Source organism: Schistocerca nitens, chromosome 6 (genome assembly GCF_023898315.1).
Source record: "Schistocerca nitens isolate TAMUIC-IGC-003100 chromosome 6, iqSchNite1.1, whole genome shotgun sequence".
NCBI classification, from domain to species: Eukaryota; Metazoa; Arthropoda; class Insecta; order Orthoptera; family Acrididae; genus Schistocerca; species Schistocerca nitens.
The window spans coordinates 170,648,667-170,666,989 of record NC_064619.1 but is presented as its reverse complement, the minus strand read 5'-3'; the positions used below and the strand labels follow the sequence as shown (position 1 = coordinate 170,666,989).

The 18,323-nt window shown below is 42.4% G+C and overlaps 1 protein-coding gene across 1 annotated transcript in view; it reads right to left on the bottom strand.

Moving 5' to 3' along the window:
* LOC126263106 (uncharacterized) overlaps positions 1 to 18,323 on the bottom strand; it is a 40,848-nt gene that overhangs the window by 9,382 nt on the left and 13,143 nt on the right. The window contains exons 2-4 of the mRNA XM_049960111.1: positions 16,935 to 17,022; positions 5,068 to 5,211; positions 2,495 to 2,587 (exon numbers count right to left, since the gene is read on the bottom strand). Coding sequence (XP_049816068.1) covers positions 2,495 to 2,587; positions 5,068 to 5,211; positions 16,935 to 17,022 — 325 coding nt within the window. The remainder of the gene's footprint in view (positions 1 to 2,494; positions 2,588 to 5,067; positions 5,212 to 16,934; positions 17,023 to 18,323) is intronic.

Here is an 18,323-nt window from a genome sequence, read left to right as displayed (position 1 = left end):
GTCATAATGTTAGTTAAAATCCGTCTTGATTGCAAATTTTTTTTATTCATATGACCGGTTTCTGTTCATTCAGAACCATCTTCAGATCTGATATTTCAGTTACAGGAGTAACCCGTCCAAATCCAGCAACTTTCACGTGCTACGTCACGTCACGTAGCATGTGAAAGTTGCTGGATTTGGACGGGTTACTCCTGTAACAGAAATATCAGATCTGAAGATGGTTCTGAATGAACCGAAACCGGTCATATGAATAAAAAAAAATTTGCAATCAAGACGGATTTTAACTAACATTATAAAATCACTGATTGCTGTTATCCCATAAGATATTATGTCTGTTTTTGCTAATCTGGTCAGGTTTACAAATAAAATGAAGATAAATTCTTCCAAACTGTGTATTACGTTTATCTGAAATTGTTCCGGGCGTTCCAGAGTTACTCTTACATGTGTAACCACTCTCTCACGTCCACACACATTTATATACCACGTGTCTCTCATAAGAGTCGTTAGGCGAATTGTCTCTCGTGTTTCGGAAGATATTTGTAATTTGTGTAGTTGGAATGAGCTCAAACAAATACTGCTTATCACGTCTATCACGAGACGCTCACTGTCAACGGAAAGCGTCGCTTTGTTTTTAGCTACAAACAAAACGACTTTTCACGTATTATTGCTTTATTAGTGTTAAGTTTACTGCAGTTAATCAAAGAGAATTTTACACAAGACGCGTTATTTACAAACCATTTTCTATGGACATTCTGTATATTAGATACATATGTTTATAAATTTTTTTACGTTAAAAACAGCATTTTGTTTATGAAGTTGGTGTTCAGTTTACTTACGGTGTTTCTGCCTCTTGTTTACATACTCTCGAGACCACTGCTTCTTCCGTCTTTGTTAGCCGAAAGAAACTTAGTTACACATATAAACTTGGCAGTTTTGCCTTTTTGCACTTTTTATTATCTTGAATTTGCGTTATTTACACTTTCCGAACTAGAACTGAAGCTATGGGTGCTCTCACATCTTAATACGGTCAGTAAAACAGGAAGAATAACCAGTGTTCTAGCAGCTACTGGCGTACCCGCCTCCCCCCTGCTGTCCAGTCGCTGCTGGGTTTTACTGTCCCTGTTAATACACATCAACACCGGTTCCCGTCAGATCACCGAAGTTAAGCGCTATCGGGCTGGGCTAGCACTTGGATGGGCGACCATCCGGTCTGCCGAGCGCTGTTGGCAAGCGGGGTGCACTCAGCCCTTGAGAGGCAAACTGAGGAGTTACTTGATTGAGAAGTAGCGGCTCCGGTCTCGGAAACTGACATACGGCCGGGAGAGCGGTGTGCTGACCACATGCCCTTCCATATCCGTTTCCAATGACGCCTATGGTCTGAGGATGACACGGCGGCCGGTCGGTACCGTTGGGCCTTCATAGCCTGTTCGGAAAGAGTTTAGTTTAGTTAATACACATCCGTACCTCGAGTATCGCACTAGAAAAATTTTGAATCATTCTATCGACCGAGCACGTAAAATTACGTTTCAAAAATAATTTTGTTTGTAACGAGAAACAAAGAGACGATTTCTGCTGACAATGGCCTTCAGTTGAAGATTTGTGATAAGCAGCATTTGTCTGAGCCGAGTCCATCTACACATTACAATAACGAGACTGCAAATTTCTGACGAAGTGTCAGAGAAAATGTATCTGACGACTCTTAGGAGAGACATCTTGTGGTGTTCGGAAATTACCGTAACAAACTTCTAGACTTATAGAGGGGAGTGAGTACATAATAATTTGAATAGCAACCCATGTACGGAAACGCACCGATCCCGTTTTACGACGTTCCAGTTCAGATATGTAACGCGTCCACGTCTGCTGAGGGAAAGACGAAAGTCTCACACTTGCCTGCCCTGGTATGCGTTAGGGCAGAAAGGATGGACGTACTCCTATGGACTACTTCTTGTGGGGTCGTATCAAAACTGTAATTTACGAGACTCCTGCAGAGACAGAGGAAGATCTGTTGGCACGAGTTCTGGCCGCTGCACTAGAAATTGAAGAGACGCCAGGTGGGATGGAGAGTGTGTACTTGAACATACTTCACCGGTGGAGTGTCTGCAACAACGTTCGTAGTCGCTGCATTGATCTGCTGTTGTAATTTATCAGTACTGTTCCGTACATACATTATGTTGGGTTCTTATTTATCTTGGAATAATGTAAACATGTAATTTTTAAGCGTTACTACAAATAAATGTGCTTATGTGATAAACTGATGTTTCGTTGTATTTCCTTTCGAATTGTTACCTAATAACTGTCCAGCAGAAGTTGATGAGTTAAGCACCTGATCTGAAGCAGTTATAGAACGGAGATGGTACGTTTCCGGACATGTGCTCCTATTCAAAATATTACGTACTCACTCGCCTCTACACGTCCTACAAGTTTGTAATGAGAATTTTCGAAGACCCTGTATGGACACACACACATATAGAAGTTTGTAACAAGTACACCTTACCTGAGAGTCCAGTCCGATATATACTCTTGTCATTTACTAACAAGTCCAGTTTAACCGAGAGGTCTTTCAGTGCGACAGTGAAGTTCATACATCCTGAAACAGAGATAAGATTCGTTTCGTTAGTTTCTGCATCCGAGAATACATATACTAAAAATGCACTACGTGACCTAGAAATGAGTTGATCAGAATTCTTTCGTGTATTAAGCGTGAGTGACATAGTTTTTGTATGAAGTAATGAAAAATCCAGGATGGAATAATACAATATTATGAAAAAGATAGATTACTACTCACGTTATAGCGGAGATACTGTGTCGCAGATAGGCCCAACAAAAATAATGTCAAAGAAGTGAGCTTTCAGTGAAAAAGGTCTTCATCGGAGTTAGACAACACACACACACACACACACACACACACACACACACACAAGCGCGCGCGCGCGCGCGCGCAAACGCAACTCACAATCTCATGCCCACAGTCTCTGGTTGCTGAGGCCTCGCAGCCCAGGTTGTGGTCTTATATATATAGTGGGGGTCGTCCATTGATCGTGACCGGGCCAAGCATCTCACGAAATAAGCGTCAAACGAAAAAACTACATAGAACCAAACTTGTCTAGCTTGAAGGGGAAACCAGATGACGCTATGGTTGGCCCGCTAGATGCCGCTGCCATAGGTCAAAAGGATATCAACTGCGTTTTTTTTTTAATAGGAACCCCCATTTTTTTATTACATATTCGTGTAGTACGTAAAGAAATATGAATGTTTTAGTTGAACCACTTTCTTCGCTTTGTGATAGATGGCGCTGTAATGGTCACAAACATATGGCTCACAATTTAAACGAACACTTGGTAACAGGTAGGTTTTTTAAATTAAAATACAGAACGTAGGTACGTTTGAAAATTTTACTTCGGTTGTTCCAACATGATACATATTCCTTCGTGAACTTATCATTTCTGAGAACGCATGTTGTTACAGCGTGATTAACTGTAAATACCACATTAATGCAATAAATGCTCAAAATGATGTCCGTCAACCTCAATGCATTTGGCAATACGTGTAACGACATTCCTCTCAACAGCGAGTAGTTAACCTCCCGTAATGCTCGCACATGCATTGACAATGCGCTGACGCTTGCTGTCAGGCGACGTCGGTGGATCACGATAGCAAATATCCTTAAACTTTCCTCACAGAAAGAAATCCGGGGACGTCAGATCCGGTGAACGTGCGGGCCATGGTATGGTGCTTCGATGACCAATCCACCTGTCATGAAACATGCTATTCAATACAGCTTCAACCGCACACGAGCTATGTGCCGGACATGCATCACGTTGGAAGTACATCGCCATTCTGTCATGCAGTGAAACATCTTGTAGTAACATCGGTAGAACATTACGTAGGAAATCAGCATACATTGCAGCATTTAGATTGCCATCGATAAAATGGGGGCCAATTATCCTTCCTCCCAAAATGCCGCACCATACATTAACCCGCCAAGGTCGCTGATGTTCCACTTGTCGCAGCCATCGTGGATTTTCCGTTGCCCAATAGTGCATATTATGGCAGTTTACGTTACCGCTGTTGGTGAATGACGCTTCGTCGCTAAATAGAACGCGTGCAAAAAATCTGTCACCGCCCCGTAATTTCTCTTGTGCCCAGTGGCAGAACTGTACACGACGTTCAAAGTCGTCGCCATGCAATTCCTGGTGCATAGAAATATGGTACGCGTGCAATCGTTGTTGATGTAGCATTCTCAACTCCGACATTTTTGAGATTCCCGAATCTCGCGCAATTTGTCTGCTACTGATGTGCTGATTAGTCGCGACAGCAGCTAAAACACCTGCTTGGGCATGATCATTTGATGCAGGTCGTGGTTGACGTTTCACATGTGGCTGAACTCTTCCTGTTTCCTTAAATAAAGAAACTCTCCGGCGAACGGTCCGGACACTTGGATGATGTGCAGGATACCGAGCAGCATAGATAGCACACGCCCATTGGCCATTTTGATCACAATAGCCATACATCAACACGATATCGACTTTTTCCACAGTTGGTAAACGGTCCATTTTAACACGGATAATGTATCACGAAGCAAATACCGTCTGCACTGGCGGAATGTTACGTGATACCACATAGTAATACGTTTGTGACTATTACAACGCCATGTATCACAAAGCGAAAAAAGTGGTCCAACTAAAACATTCATATTTCTTTCCGTACTACACGAATATGTAATAAAATGGTGGTTCCTATTTTAAAAAACGCAGTTGATATCCGTTTGACCTATGGCAGCGCCAACTAGCGGGACAACTATAGCGCCATCTGGTTTCGTTCTTTGTAGTTTTTTCGTTTGATGCTTATTTCGTGAGATATTTGGCCCGATCACTATCAATGGACCATCCTGTCCGTCAGTCTTTTTGTTGGGTCTATCTGCGACTCAGCATTTCCACTACATCGTGAGTAGTAATCTACCGTTCTGATAATGTTGCAAAGTTCTCGTATCTTTACTCTGCATGTGGTGTGAAGCCTGGCGCTTCACATAAGCTCAGGACTGTAGTGTGGGCCAAGAGGGCGACAAACCTTTCTCGCTGAAGTTGATGTAGCGGAGGTCTATGCTGGCGCAGCAACCGCAGGTCTCGGCGGCGCAGGAGCACGGCTGTCGCTCCAGGATTCTCAGCGCCGGCCGCGGAATCAGCATCGGCCGCGCCTGTCCGACAGCAGCTGCTGCAAGCCAACACGCAGCACGTCACAACACCAGTCCGACGTTACTCTGTTACCGCTAGCAGGTGACGTCACAGCCACCCCACAACCATGTTACGAAGCGAGTTTCACCCATCAACCTCCTCCTCCACGAGATATTTAATATACACTACTGGCCATTAAAATTGCTACACCAAGAAGAAATGCAGATGATAAATGGGTATTCATTGCACAAATATACTATACTAGAACTGACTTGTGATTATATTTTCACGCAATTTCGGTGCATAGATCCTGAGAAATCAGTACCCAGGACAACCACCTCTGGCCGTAATAACGGCCTTGATACGCCTGGGCATTGAGTCAAACAGAGCTTGGATGGCGTGTACAGGTACAGCTGCCCATGCAGCTTCAACACGATACCACAGTTCATCAAGAGTAGTGACTGGCGTATTGTGACGAGCCAGTTGCTCGACCACCATTGATCACACGTTTTCAATTGGTGAGAGATCTGGAGAATGTGCAGGCCAGGGCAGCAGTCGAACATTTTCTGTATCCAGAAAGGCCCGTACAGGAACTGCAACATGCGGTCGTGCATTATCCTGCTGAGATGTAGGGTTTCGCAGGGACAGAATCAAGGGTATTAGACATCTGAAATGTAACGTCCACTGTTCAAAGTGCCGTCAGTGCGGAAAAGAGGTGACCGAGACGTGTAATCAATGGCACTCCATACCATCACGCCGGGTGATACGCCAGTATGGCGATGACGAATACACGCTTCCAATGTGCGTTCACCGCGATGTCGCCAAACACGGATGCGACCATCGTGATGCTGTAAACAGAACCTGGATTCATCCGAAAAAATGACGTTTTTCCATTCGTGCACCCAGGTTTATCGTTGAGTACACCATCGCAGGCGCTCCTGTCTGTGATGCATCGTCAAGGGTAACCGCAGCCATGCTCTCCGAGCTGATAGTCCATGCTGCTGCAAACGTCGTCGAACAGTTCGTGCATATGGTTGTTGTCTTGTAAACGTTCCCATCTGTTGACTCAGGGATCGAGACGTGGCTGTACGATCCGTTACAGCCATTCGGCTAAGAAGGCTGTCACCTCGACTCATAGTGACACAAGGCCGTTCGGATCCAGCACGGCGTTCCGTATTACCCTCCTGAACCCATCGATTCCATATTCTGCTAACAGTAGTTGGAGCTCGACCAACGCGAGCAGCAATGTCGCGATACGATAACCCCCAATCGCGATATGCTACAATCCGACCTTTATCAAAGTCGGAAACGTGATGGTATGCATTTCTCCTCCTTACACGAGGCATCACAACAAAGTTTCCCCAAGCAACGCCGGTCAACTGCTGTTTGTGTATTATAAATCGGTTGGAAACTTTCCTCATGTCAGCACGTTGTAGGTGTCGCCACCGGCGCCAACCTTGTGTGAATGCTTTCAAAAGCTAATCATTTGCATATCACAGCATCTTCTTCCTGTCGGTTAAATTTCGCGTCTGTAGCACGTCATCTTCGTGGTGTAGCAGTTTTAATGGCCAGTTGTGTAAATATACTGACAGAAAAAAAATTCGCAACGCCAAGAAGAAGCTGTGCGCCATAAACGAAAGTTGTAGACGTGTTTAGACATCTGAAACAGGATGTCTGTTCAAATTTCGCAGCAGTCGCATAACAGTGACGACAGTAGCCCCACTAAGAGGATGCAAATCAGGCTTGCTTTAAATATACGCTGTAAGGGTCGTGAGCGTTAGTTACGAGGGTGCTTTGAAAAGTTCTCGGAACGGAATAGAAAAAAGTACTTACATTACTGAAAAAAGTCTCCTTATAAATTAATGCACCTGGCCCAACGATGTTCCAGTGATTTGATCCCACCTCGAAAATGAGTTTCCTCCAGGCCTGCAAAATAGTTGTGAACTCCGGCTATCAATTCTTCGTTTGAAGTGAATTTTCGTCCACCAAGAAAAAATTTTCAGTTTTGGGAGGAGATGGAAGTCTGCCGGAGCCATATCAGGTGAATATGGCGGGTGTGGCAACAATTCATACCTTAGTTCGTGTAATTTTGCCATGGCGACGGCACACGTGGGCGGGAACGCATTGCCTTGATGGAAGATGACTTTCTTCCTTGCTAAACCTGGCCATTTTTCGCGTATCTTTTGTTGCAGTTTGTCCAGGAGGTTAGCATAGTATTCTCCAGTAATTGGTTGCCCAGTGGGGATATAATATACAAACAGAATCCCCTTCGCATCCCAGAACACTGATTCCATGGCCTTTCCCACCGAAGGAATTGTCTTTGTTTTCTTTGGTGGCGGAGAATCAGCATGTTTCTACTGATTTGACTTTTGTTTTGTCTCTGGGGTATAGTAGTGCACCCAAGTTTCATCTGTGGTCACAAACCGGCGCAAAAAATCTTGTTGGTTTATCCTAAAATGGACCAAACGTTGTTCCGATTTGTCCATTCTCATGCGTTTTTGATCCAGCGTCAAGAGTCGCGGCACCCATCTTGCAGATAATTTTTTCATTTCTAATTCTTCAGTTACAATGTGATATACCCTTTCAAATGACACCTGTCAGGTGTGAGCAGTTTCATGCCCTTTCAATCGGCGATCCTCCAATACCATTTTGTTTACTTTTGCAATGGTTTCTGGAATAGTGACACATCTTGGACGACCACTGCGCGGATCATCATGTAAGCTCTCCCGACCAAATTTAAATTCATTTGTCCACTTGGAAACAGTTGAATACGAAAGAAGCAGAGTATCCCAGTGTATTCTTGAAATCGGCATGAACGTCCTTTGCTTTCTTTACGAAGTACTTAATCACTGCTCGAATCTCTAAATTCCATCTTCGCAAATCACTACGCGGGAACTACGACAGAGCCACATCACAGCAAAAGCTCTCTTCCAAAAGCACTGACGTGCCACGTGTTCACAGGCAACAGTCCAATGAATATCACGTAAACAACTCGTTGCGCTAACGCTGATCTCTCGTGGTGATTCCAACAACTTTTCAAACCACCCTCGTGCCTCTGAGATTGAGCGTGGTGAGTTGATGTTAATAAATAATGCCTTATAGGCGACAAATACGCCATTATCAACACTTCACTGAGTTTGAGCAATGTCGTGTAGTAGGGCTAAGAGACGCTGGATGCTTCTTCTACGATACTGCAGAAAGACTTGGCAGGAATGTAGCTCCCGTATGTGATTGCTGCAGCGAAGGTCATGAGAATGTACAGTCGCAAGAAGATCGGGCTCCAGACGGCCATGGGGTACTATCGAGAGGGAAGGCCATCGTGTTTGTCGATTGGCTCTGGTGCTTCGTGCTGCACTGCAGCAGCAATATGAGCAGCAGCTGGCACCACAGTGACACAACGAACTGCTGCAAATCGGTTACTTTAAGAACAGTTCGGAGCCAGACGCCCTGTAGCGCGCATTCCACTGGCACCAAATCACCGCCATTTGCGATTTCAATGGTGCAAAGCTAGAGCGCGTTGGAGTGCAGAGCGGTCTGTTATATGTGCTGGTGATAACTGGTTCTGTGTCGGTGCCACTGACGGCGGTGTTTTGGTTAGAAGTAGGGCAGTTGAGGGCTTACAACCAAACTGTTTGCGTGCTAGACGCACTGCACCTACACCTGCAGATGAGGTATGGAGTGCGATTTCGTACTAAGGCAGGAGCACTCAACGTCCTAATCCCAAGCACCCTGACTGCAGATTTGTACGTCAGCCTGCTGATTCGACGTGCTGAGTTGCAGAGGGTGTCCTCCCAACAGGGTAACTTTCGCCCACGTACCGCTTGTAGCTCAACATGCTCTACACAAAGCCGACATGTTGCCTCGGCCTTCTCGGTCACCAGATCAGTCTCCAGTCGAGCAGCTGTGGGACATCATCGGGCGACGACTGTAGCGTCATCCACAAACAGCATTAACCTCCCTGTACTGACCGACCAAGCGCAACAAGCATGCAACTCTATCTCACAAACTGATACTGGCACCTGTACAACATAATGTATGCACGTCTGCGTGCTTGCATTCGACATTCTGGCGGTCACACTGGTTTATTACTGTACATTAATTATTTTTTGGCGTGGCGTTTTCTTTCCGTCAGTGTATTATTAACATGTGAAAATATTTATTTAGAATGTGCCAGTTGCAACTGAAGACGTCAGATGTAAACAATGATAAGCGACAGTTGTCTATATACACAATTATTGCATGTAAAACATGGTACGTGATGTGCTTTATTCATATTAGTTGATAGTTCCACGGTAAACGGTGAAATGGAAGGTGTATCTCTTATCCTTAAATTGTCACTAACGAAATCTTAGTCTGTGTGCGTACATGAAAACAGTGGTAAATGTCAGAAACATGGCTGTCAATAGTGATGACGCTGCTGTCCCCGTGCCAGTAAAACGCTTCTCAGGGATGATTTGTACATATCCCATGATGATGCGTATAAGTAAGACTTATAAATATCCTCATTATGTTCCTGAATGCAAATGCGCATCAGAAGTTATTGGTAATCAAGTAAATGTAAATAATTGTTTAAGCAAGTAACAAGGTCAATCCTTACCGTATATTACGTGAAGTTACGTTACAGAGTGATGTCGGAAATGTTGACGGCTGTCCATAACATTGTTTACGTGCTGATTGCTAAAATTAATTTCACGTTGCACTGAATCATGGATTAAATTTTGAGGTTGTTATACTTTATTATTGCAAAAAAAATTGGTAATGAAAATTTTAATATCGTAAACTAAACCAATTCGGACCTTCCAAATTTGCATTTTTGAGAAGTTTCATAGCAATGTTTCATTGATAAGTAAAGGACGGTAAGTCAATGCTAATCCATGTTAAGTGTTCAGAGTTTGCAAGTAAGCAATTTTAACTACCCACTGACGTATTTTCAGGAACAAAATTTTGGATACAATTTACAATTTTAAAAATATTTCGTTACCTTAGAAATATTTTAGAACAGTGATTTAGCTGAATAAAAAAATCACAATTAATGCAATTGAAATATCTTATTTATGAGGTTTTACTCAAACTTTACTGCGCAGTTTCTCAAAACAACCAACTTGTCCCATAACATTGTTTACATTCGAGGTCTGTAATTACAAAATTTCGAATCGTTTCACAACTCAACATTTATCAAATTAAGCCCGATATTTAGATGCAGTGTTACCAAAAAAGATAAAATTACCACACAAGTGTCAAAATATGACTTCCTAGAATAGACGAAAATATTACGAAGCAACAACAGATCAGCGACAGTCTTAGCTTCTATGCTGCAATCCATGTAGCAGATAAAGTGGATGACTTCTAAAACCTTGGAAGGAAAAGAATAAAACACGATGGATGAAGCAAGAAGGATATAAGTCTAGTACAAAAGGAGCATTCCACTCCTAAAAAAAGTCTGCTAGTATTATAGTCCTTAACTTGGCAAAGAAATTTCTGTGAATGTACATCTGGAGTTCAAGATTGTCTGAAAGTGAATCATGGACTGTGAGGAAACCGGAAAAGAGAATCGATGCGTTTGAGATGTGGTGGCACAGAAGAATGCTGAAAATTAAATGGAGTGATAACAAATGCGGATTTTCTTCGCAGAATCGGTAAGGAAAATAATTTTTCGGAGGTACTAACTACAAGAAGGGCTAGGACAATAAGACATGTGTTAAAGACGTCAGGGAATTAGAAGAGCACGTACGGCAGTTTTGTAGCCTTATTTCTTTTACGAATTTAATAACGTAATTTATTCGAGAAATTAGGAAGTAATGACAATAATAATGTGTTAAGAAATCAGGGAACAGCTTCTGTGGTACTGGAGGGAGTTGTAGAGGCCATCTGCAGCCGTAACCCGCGCCAGTCTCCCTCGCATGCCACAGGGGTCTCGTGAATAAAGGACTTCATTTGACCCCACAGGTAGTAGTCGTTGGTCCAGATGATCTCGGACCGCACGTGAAAAACGATGCGGTGCGCCACCATGCTGGAACTTTATTAAGGTAAATACATTGTTTGTTCTGTGTCAAAATCTTCCATTTGCTAATTATGCCTATCAGTAGTTAGTGCCTTCAGTAGTTACAATCAGTTCATGACATCCATCTTTACAAATTTCCTTTTTTTGGCGGACACACGTCCAGATCGTCCGCTTATAGTGACCTCAAAACTCTGGCATCTCTCTCTCCACATCCGCCATTGCAGGCGGCTCACCTCCAACCGCACAACGCTACGCGCTGTTCACATCCAACTGCCCAACACTACAATAGCGAATATTCCAACAATGCCGAAGTGCCACAGACTGCACACAGCACTGTCAGTGTTTTCAAGCAGAGCGCTAGGTGGCGTTACCAACATAAAAACCTAAACAGCCTTCTTAGTTTCAACGTGTGGTTTTCGTACATGAGTTGCTATGCTAAACTTAACCTCTTGATCGTCAGTACAAGTTATCAACGTCTGTAAAGGGAATTCAGTTGCACCCTGTATAGGACGTTAGGTGCAAATGATATTCTGAGATGAATAAACTGGCACGGGAGACGAAGTCCTGGTGAGCCACATCAAACTCGTCAAAAATTTACAACCTACAATCAAAATACTTTAACATATGACATATGTTTAAAAGGAGTAGTCCAGTGACAATCTCCTCAAAAAAGTAATTCACTTGGGTTCTTTAGTAGCAAATGACGCGAACTTCAGTGACTAATTTTGTGAAGTGTCCTCAACTAAATTATACTCTCATCGTTATTATAAGCATTTTTAGTTTACGGTTTAGTTAACATTTAGCATTTCATTAATTATTTTGTGAATAGCTCTTTTAAAATGTAAGTATGTGTCACTAAATTTGTAGAATTAGTTCTGTTAAGAACTGTGTACAGGAAGAAAAATTTGGTTGTAATAATTGTAGTCAAAAACAACTGAAAATGCGAAAGTGCCGGAAAAACGTGCTGATGTCAAGAAATAACTTCTTGAATAGACACCGAATCTATACGGGACAGGTGAACTTCGAATAGGCTGTTGTTGTAGAGTTGTGAATAGTTATGACTTCATGGTGATAGTCACTTTTTTTATTTCTGCTTATTTCTGGTCATATTCCGATGGAACAGCCAACATTGAAAAAGAACAAATAGGCTGGTGATAAACATAACTAACGATATAAGATGTGGAAAAATTTTCATTAGAAGTTACCTCCAAGCTACAATTTAAAATTTTGTTTCAGCTGTATTACAATGACTTTCCTCAGGGTGTATATACTGGTTGGGTTGGAGAGATATTCCGGAGTCACAGAGCCACCGCCATCTTTTTTCCCCCCTTTTGGCACCGCGGGATCGATTAGTCTTCGGATTGGTTTGAAGCGACACGCCACAGGTTTTTCTCCAGTGCCAGCCTCTTCATTTCAGAATAGCATTTACAATCAACGGTCTCAATTATTTGTTCGATATATTTCAATCTCTTATCAGTTTTTACTCTCTACAGTTCCCTCAAATACCGTGCAAATTAACCTTCACGCCCTATCACACCTCCTTCTAGTCACTGAGTTCCACGAAATCCTTTCCTTAGCTATTCTGCCAAGAACCTCATTTCTTATCAGGTCACCTAATTTTGACTATCCTTTTGCAACAACACAGCTCAAACGCTTCGATTCTCTTCCTTTCCTTTTTTCCCACAGTCCATAATTCGCTTTTATCCAACGCTGTGTTTCTAAAGCACATTCATAGAAATTTAAGGTCTATGTTTGATACAGTGTGATCTCGTTTTTATCGAGAGAAGCTCTAATTATCTTCGCTAATCTACAACTCTTATCCTCTTTACTTCGTGCGACATGTGTTCTTTTGCTTCCAAGGAAGCAGAATTCCTGTACTTCGTTATCCACAATTTTGATATTAAATTTTTCACTAATCTCGTTTCTGTCACTCCAGATTACTTTTATCTTTCTTTAGTTTACTCTCCATTTACATTAATTAGTTCATTCCATTCAACAGGTTCTGCAAATGTTCCTCACTTTCACTGAGGATAGTGGTTTGTTAATAAATCGTATCATTGATATCCTTTCATCATGAATTTTAATTCCAAATGTGAGCCTTTCTTTTACGTCCGTCATTGCTTCTGCGATGTACAAAGTAGCTGTCCAGCTTCTATAATGGCCCTTTTCAGACACAGCTGTTGCAGTATCTACACTCTTAGAGAACTTCCAAAGGCATAATCGTTCCTCTGCAATTCAGTATCTCAGTTCTTTAGGCACTGATCCTCCGTTACGAGTCTTCTAATTTTGAGCCTACGCTTCATAAATACTTCGTTATGATCTTATGTTGGCTCCTGGGTACGCCTTTCTATCCAATACACGACATAAGAATCCCGGTCTCACCATGATTAATCCCACTGGCATCTTCCCACACCCCCTGACCTATTTGCAAGTGTATCTCCTTCTCTTATGGTTTTTGAACAGTGTATTCGCTATTACTAGCTGAAATTTATTGCAGAACTAAATTAGACGTGCTCCTCTTTCATTCCTACTACCGATCTCATATTCTCCCACAACTCTGTCTTCTATTAATTCCCCTATTACAACATTCAAATCTCAAATCAGTTATTAATTGTTGTTGATGCTGGTTTGCACTCAATTCTGATGAGAACAATCCTATCACTGAGCTGTTCACAGTAACTCACTCTCTGCCATATCTTCCTATAGATGCCGAATACTCGCATTACAACTTTTCCTTCTGCTCCTGATGTTAACCTATATTCATATATCCAGAAATTTTCTTTCTCTTTCACTTGACCAACTCCTACTATTTACAGATTGGGCCTTTGCATCGCGACCACATCAGACTTCTGATACATCATGCTTCGACTAGTAGACTATTACGTTTTCGTCGATTATTTAATCTTTTACTGATGGTCACCTCCTTTCAAAATACATGCAGGTGTCAGACAAGGTGATGGCTTATCTCCACTTCTTTTCAGTAGCATACTGAAAAAAATTGAGAATTTGGAAAAAAATGCAAAAAATATGCTGGGAAGAAAGAATAAAGGTGTTGCAATAAATTGCATACATTTCCCCTGTTATTTCTGAAAGCTTGGAAAGTGCAGCCACAACAAGCAACTGTAGTGGAAGAGAAAAGCAGCATGACAGACTAAAGAATCTCTGCAAATAAAACAAAATTTATGACAAATACAAAAAGTGCTCCAAAATTGTGAGAGTAGATGTTAGTCCAATTCAAAATGTAAGAAATTCAAATATTTTATGGAAACAATCCAGGCAAACTGTTTGGAAAAATCTGGTGTGGAGGAAAGGATACATAATACGGATAGAGCTTACAGTATAACAAATATCTACAACAAAGGCTGCTTATTTGAAAACCTTGGAATAAAACTAAAGAAAAAAGCAGAGAAAAGGGAATGCTTATACGCCGGCGAATGCAAAATACTGATTTGTAAGCTAGAAAAATTAGAAGTAATGGATATAAGTAATACATGGAAAATGTTAGACCCTATAAAAATTCAGAATTTTTTAAATTCAGAAGTAGTAATGTAACGTATTAGAACATAGAAAATATGTCGGAAACAAAAAGGAAGAGGAGGTTGCTATTCTTTGGATATATTTACAGAATGGATGACAATCGGCTAATCAGAATGGTCCTGAAATACATTTGGGGAAAAGTCAACAAACCGTAAGACGCCGTGGTCTCCTGACCTTCATTGCTTACATTCCGCCCTCACAGTCATATTCTGCACACCAAGACGCTTCATTCGAACCCAAACTCGATAAGATAAAGTCAATGTTGTATGAATTCATGTAAACGATATGCAATTGACAAGTGAGCGTACCATGGTTGAAATACTCGAGGCTGGCGTGCACACATACATTCCAGACACGACGGTCACAGAGGCTTTTAGTCCAGGAGAGAGGCCGCACAACGGGACGCCAGGCCCTTCAGAGGACGACCCAGCCCATGTCGGCCAGTGACCGCCCGTAGCGGACAGCGTGAGCCCGAGTGGAAAGGGGGGAACAACCCCATGTTCGGCTTAAAAGCAAATTCCGCTACATTGTGTGGGAGCGGCCAGCCTACGCATTCTTTACACATAGCACGCAGTTTCAGAGATTTTCACAGGGAGACAGCAAACGCCAAACACCAAAGCTACAAGCTTCCGGATTGGTCGCCTTAAACGAAACGTCATTCTCCTGTTTTAGAAGAGCAATGCTGATTGGCAGACGATATTTCTGACGCCTTGAGCTGAAGGAATAATGGAAGAGACCGAGAGATGCACCCCTTCACGTCTGGCGTGGAGAGGGGCCGTTCCGTTGTCGCTCTTGGAGCGAGAACACGCAATGAGAGCATGCACGCTCGTACGTGTACTCGAGAGAGCGAGGAACAAGTCTCTCCTCAGTACTTCACTGGGAGAGCACCTCTGTCGAGAGCGAATCAAAGGGCGACTCTATATTGAGTCCTTGCGATTAAGTGTTGTTCACTGTGTTGGCCGACACACTTATTGTGCGGTGTGAACGGACAGAGTTATAGTTAAACGCCTGCGAGCGAATTTTGAGTGGCATCGCGGTGGACTGGTTATCTGACCCGTGTACTACGCCAATAGTTAGACTAGGGGCGAATAGGAATCCTTGACTTCTTCAAGGCATAGGGAGAGTTTGATTGGCGAAGGTCAATCCAGATAGAACGAGAGTTATTTGTCAACAGCGACCAGCGCAGACAGCAGTCATCGCAGCTTACGGTATTGTGCGCTACAGCTATTGCGAGCCCCATATTTCCTCCACAACAGTACAGTTCACTGCATTTCACATGCGACAGCCTCGGCCGTACCTAGCAACATTCTAAAGGATAATTATTCAAGTTGAGTAGGCGCGCCTGTCAGCCATTCTGCCAAGTTAACTACCATCTTAAACGTTGTGTAGAAATTCCATTAGCGAATCCTATCCTTGAAAGGTAACTTCACATTCCGAAACGGACCAGGATATAACTTGTTCAATCCCTAACTAAAAGTGCCATTGTGATTTCGCAGAATTTTTGCAAAATAAATAATAACTTTCGTTAGTTCCATGTTTTTCTTACACTAACTAGCACTACTCCAGTACCCAAGTATCCCACTAGTTATGTAAGAAATTTAGTGAATTTTTGTGTTATTGCCTTACAGCGGACGACTTCAGAAGATATTTATTGCTGAAAGTTTTTCAGGCATTTCTCTTTAGAACGTTAGGAGCGTCTGTCTGACATCTGTAGTAGTGTGGGGGTGGAAATTGCATCTTGCAGGAGCCACAGGGTAAAGGGTACATAACAGATTAATCCGTTGCGCAGAATAACAGAATAATAGATCAACCCCACACCTCTGAAAACATCATCAAGTTAAATTCGGAGACAGACAACATAAGAAGAGACGTAATGGCAAGAAACATGTTTAAGTTCATAGTTTTAAAAATGAAATGTTTTCTAAGGAAGAAAGAAATAAAAGGCACAAATTGATCTGAAGAAAGGAAAGGGAAACACCGTGAAACAGGGACTACTGAAAGAAAAGGGAGGAGAAAGAGAGATAAAGCAGTGAAACAGGAATGCGATCCCTAGATGGTCCTAAAGCGCGAGGACTTCGCGAGGTTTTGATGAGATACAAAAGCTTAACGTATAATCAGTCCGATGAGAACAATAGTTTTAAAGAATTATGGGATGTTCCATGCATCGGATACATGCTATGTAAGAGAGAAAATAGTTATGTAGTCATTTAACACACAAAAATTACCTGAACCTCTCAGTTCGTTGTCAGTGGTACCTTCATCAGCGAGGACCACACTGAAGAAAACGAATAATATCAGTACTCCAATCTGTACCTGAAAGTAGAAACGAACATCGATAGGCAAAAGGTAAATATATTGTTTTTTTTAGCTAATATATCTCTTTGTCCTTAATAAGAAATATAGAAAAAGTAATCGAGGGCATAAAAGTAATGATCAAGTCACCCAGATGACCTACACAAAATCGTACTATTTAGAAATGCACACCTCGTCAAAAATTAAGGAACAAATGTCAAATTCTGGAGCACATGATTCACATAGAATTGCATGAACATTATTTATAGACAGTCAATCGATGGTAGCAAAAAGCCGAATTTATAATATGTCAACTGCACTGACCGCTGACAACATCTCTCTGTGAGGTTTTATGAGATGTTTCTCTCACAGATCTTAGGCGAATAAGCCACTTAGCCTGTACAACATTTCAAACATAATGGACTACAAGTGAATAGATAAAACACAGCGATTTTCTACTTCTGTAACTCAATAAACTAAGCAATTTTCAGGTAGGTGGTGGCGATATTCTCTTGAGGAGACGTATATATGAGATATTATTAGATAGAAAGGTACCCTCCATAATGCAAATCCCATTTTCAATACCCTTACACTAGAACCTATAAATATGAGGGATCAAGGCCTGGTTTGCAAGTGTAAACTGTAAGTCTCTGGTGTGGCAAACTTTGTTCTGTGCGTGCTTTCCTCTTTGTAGAAGGGGCGATCAAAAAGTTTCAGTTTGAAGGCCGTACAGGCCACAATAAACATTCCGATCATGCAAAATCGCCGTGAGCTTTGAGGCAATCGTCCCACCAACGCACCAGCCTGGAGAAAGCCGTTTGGTACGGCACCGCGTCCTACTGTTAGAAGAAATCAGTAACTGCATTCTGCACACCCTCGACCGAGAGGAATCGTAGACCCTTCAAGACCTTTTTTTAAGGGACCGAAGGTTTGGATAGTCGCTCGACAAAAGATCAGGACTACAGGGTGGGTGCTCGAGAGTTTCCCACTTGAGCTGGTGTAACTTCTGCAGTACGACATTTGCGATTTGGGAACGTGCGTCATCATGAAGCAGCAGCAGCCCTCGACGGATTATTCCCGGACGTTTCGCCGTAATTGCCCCATACACATTCTTCATTCTCCGACCGAGCGAGGTGGCGCAATGTTTAGAACACTGGATTCGCATTCGGGAGGACGATGGTCCAAACACCCGTCTCTCCATCCTGACTACGTTTCCTGTGGTTTCCCTAAAGCGCTTCAGGCAAATGCCGGAACGATTCCTTTGAGAGGGGACGGCCGACGTCCTTCCCATTTCTTCACTAACCCGATGGGACTGATGACTC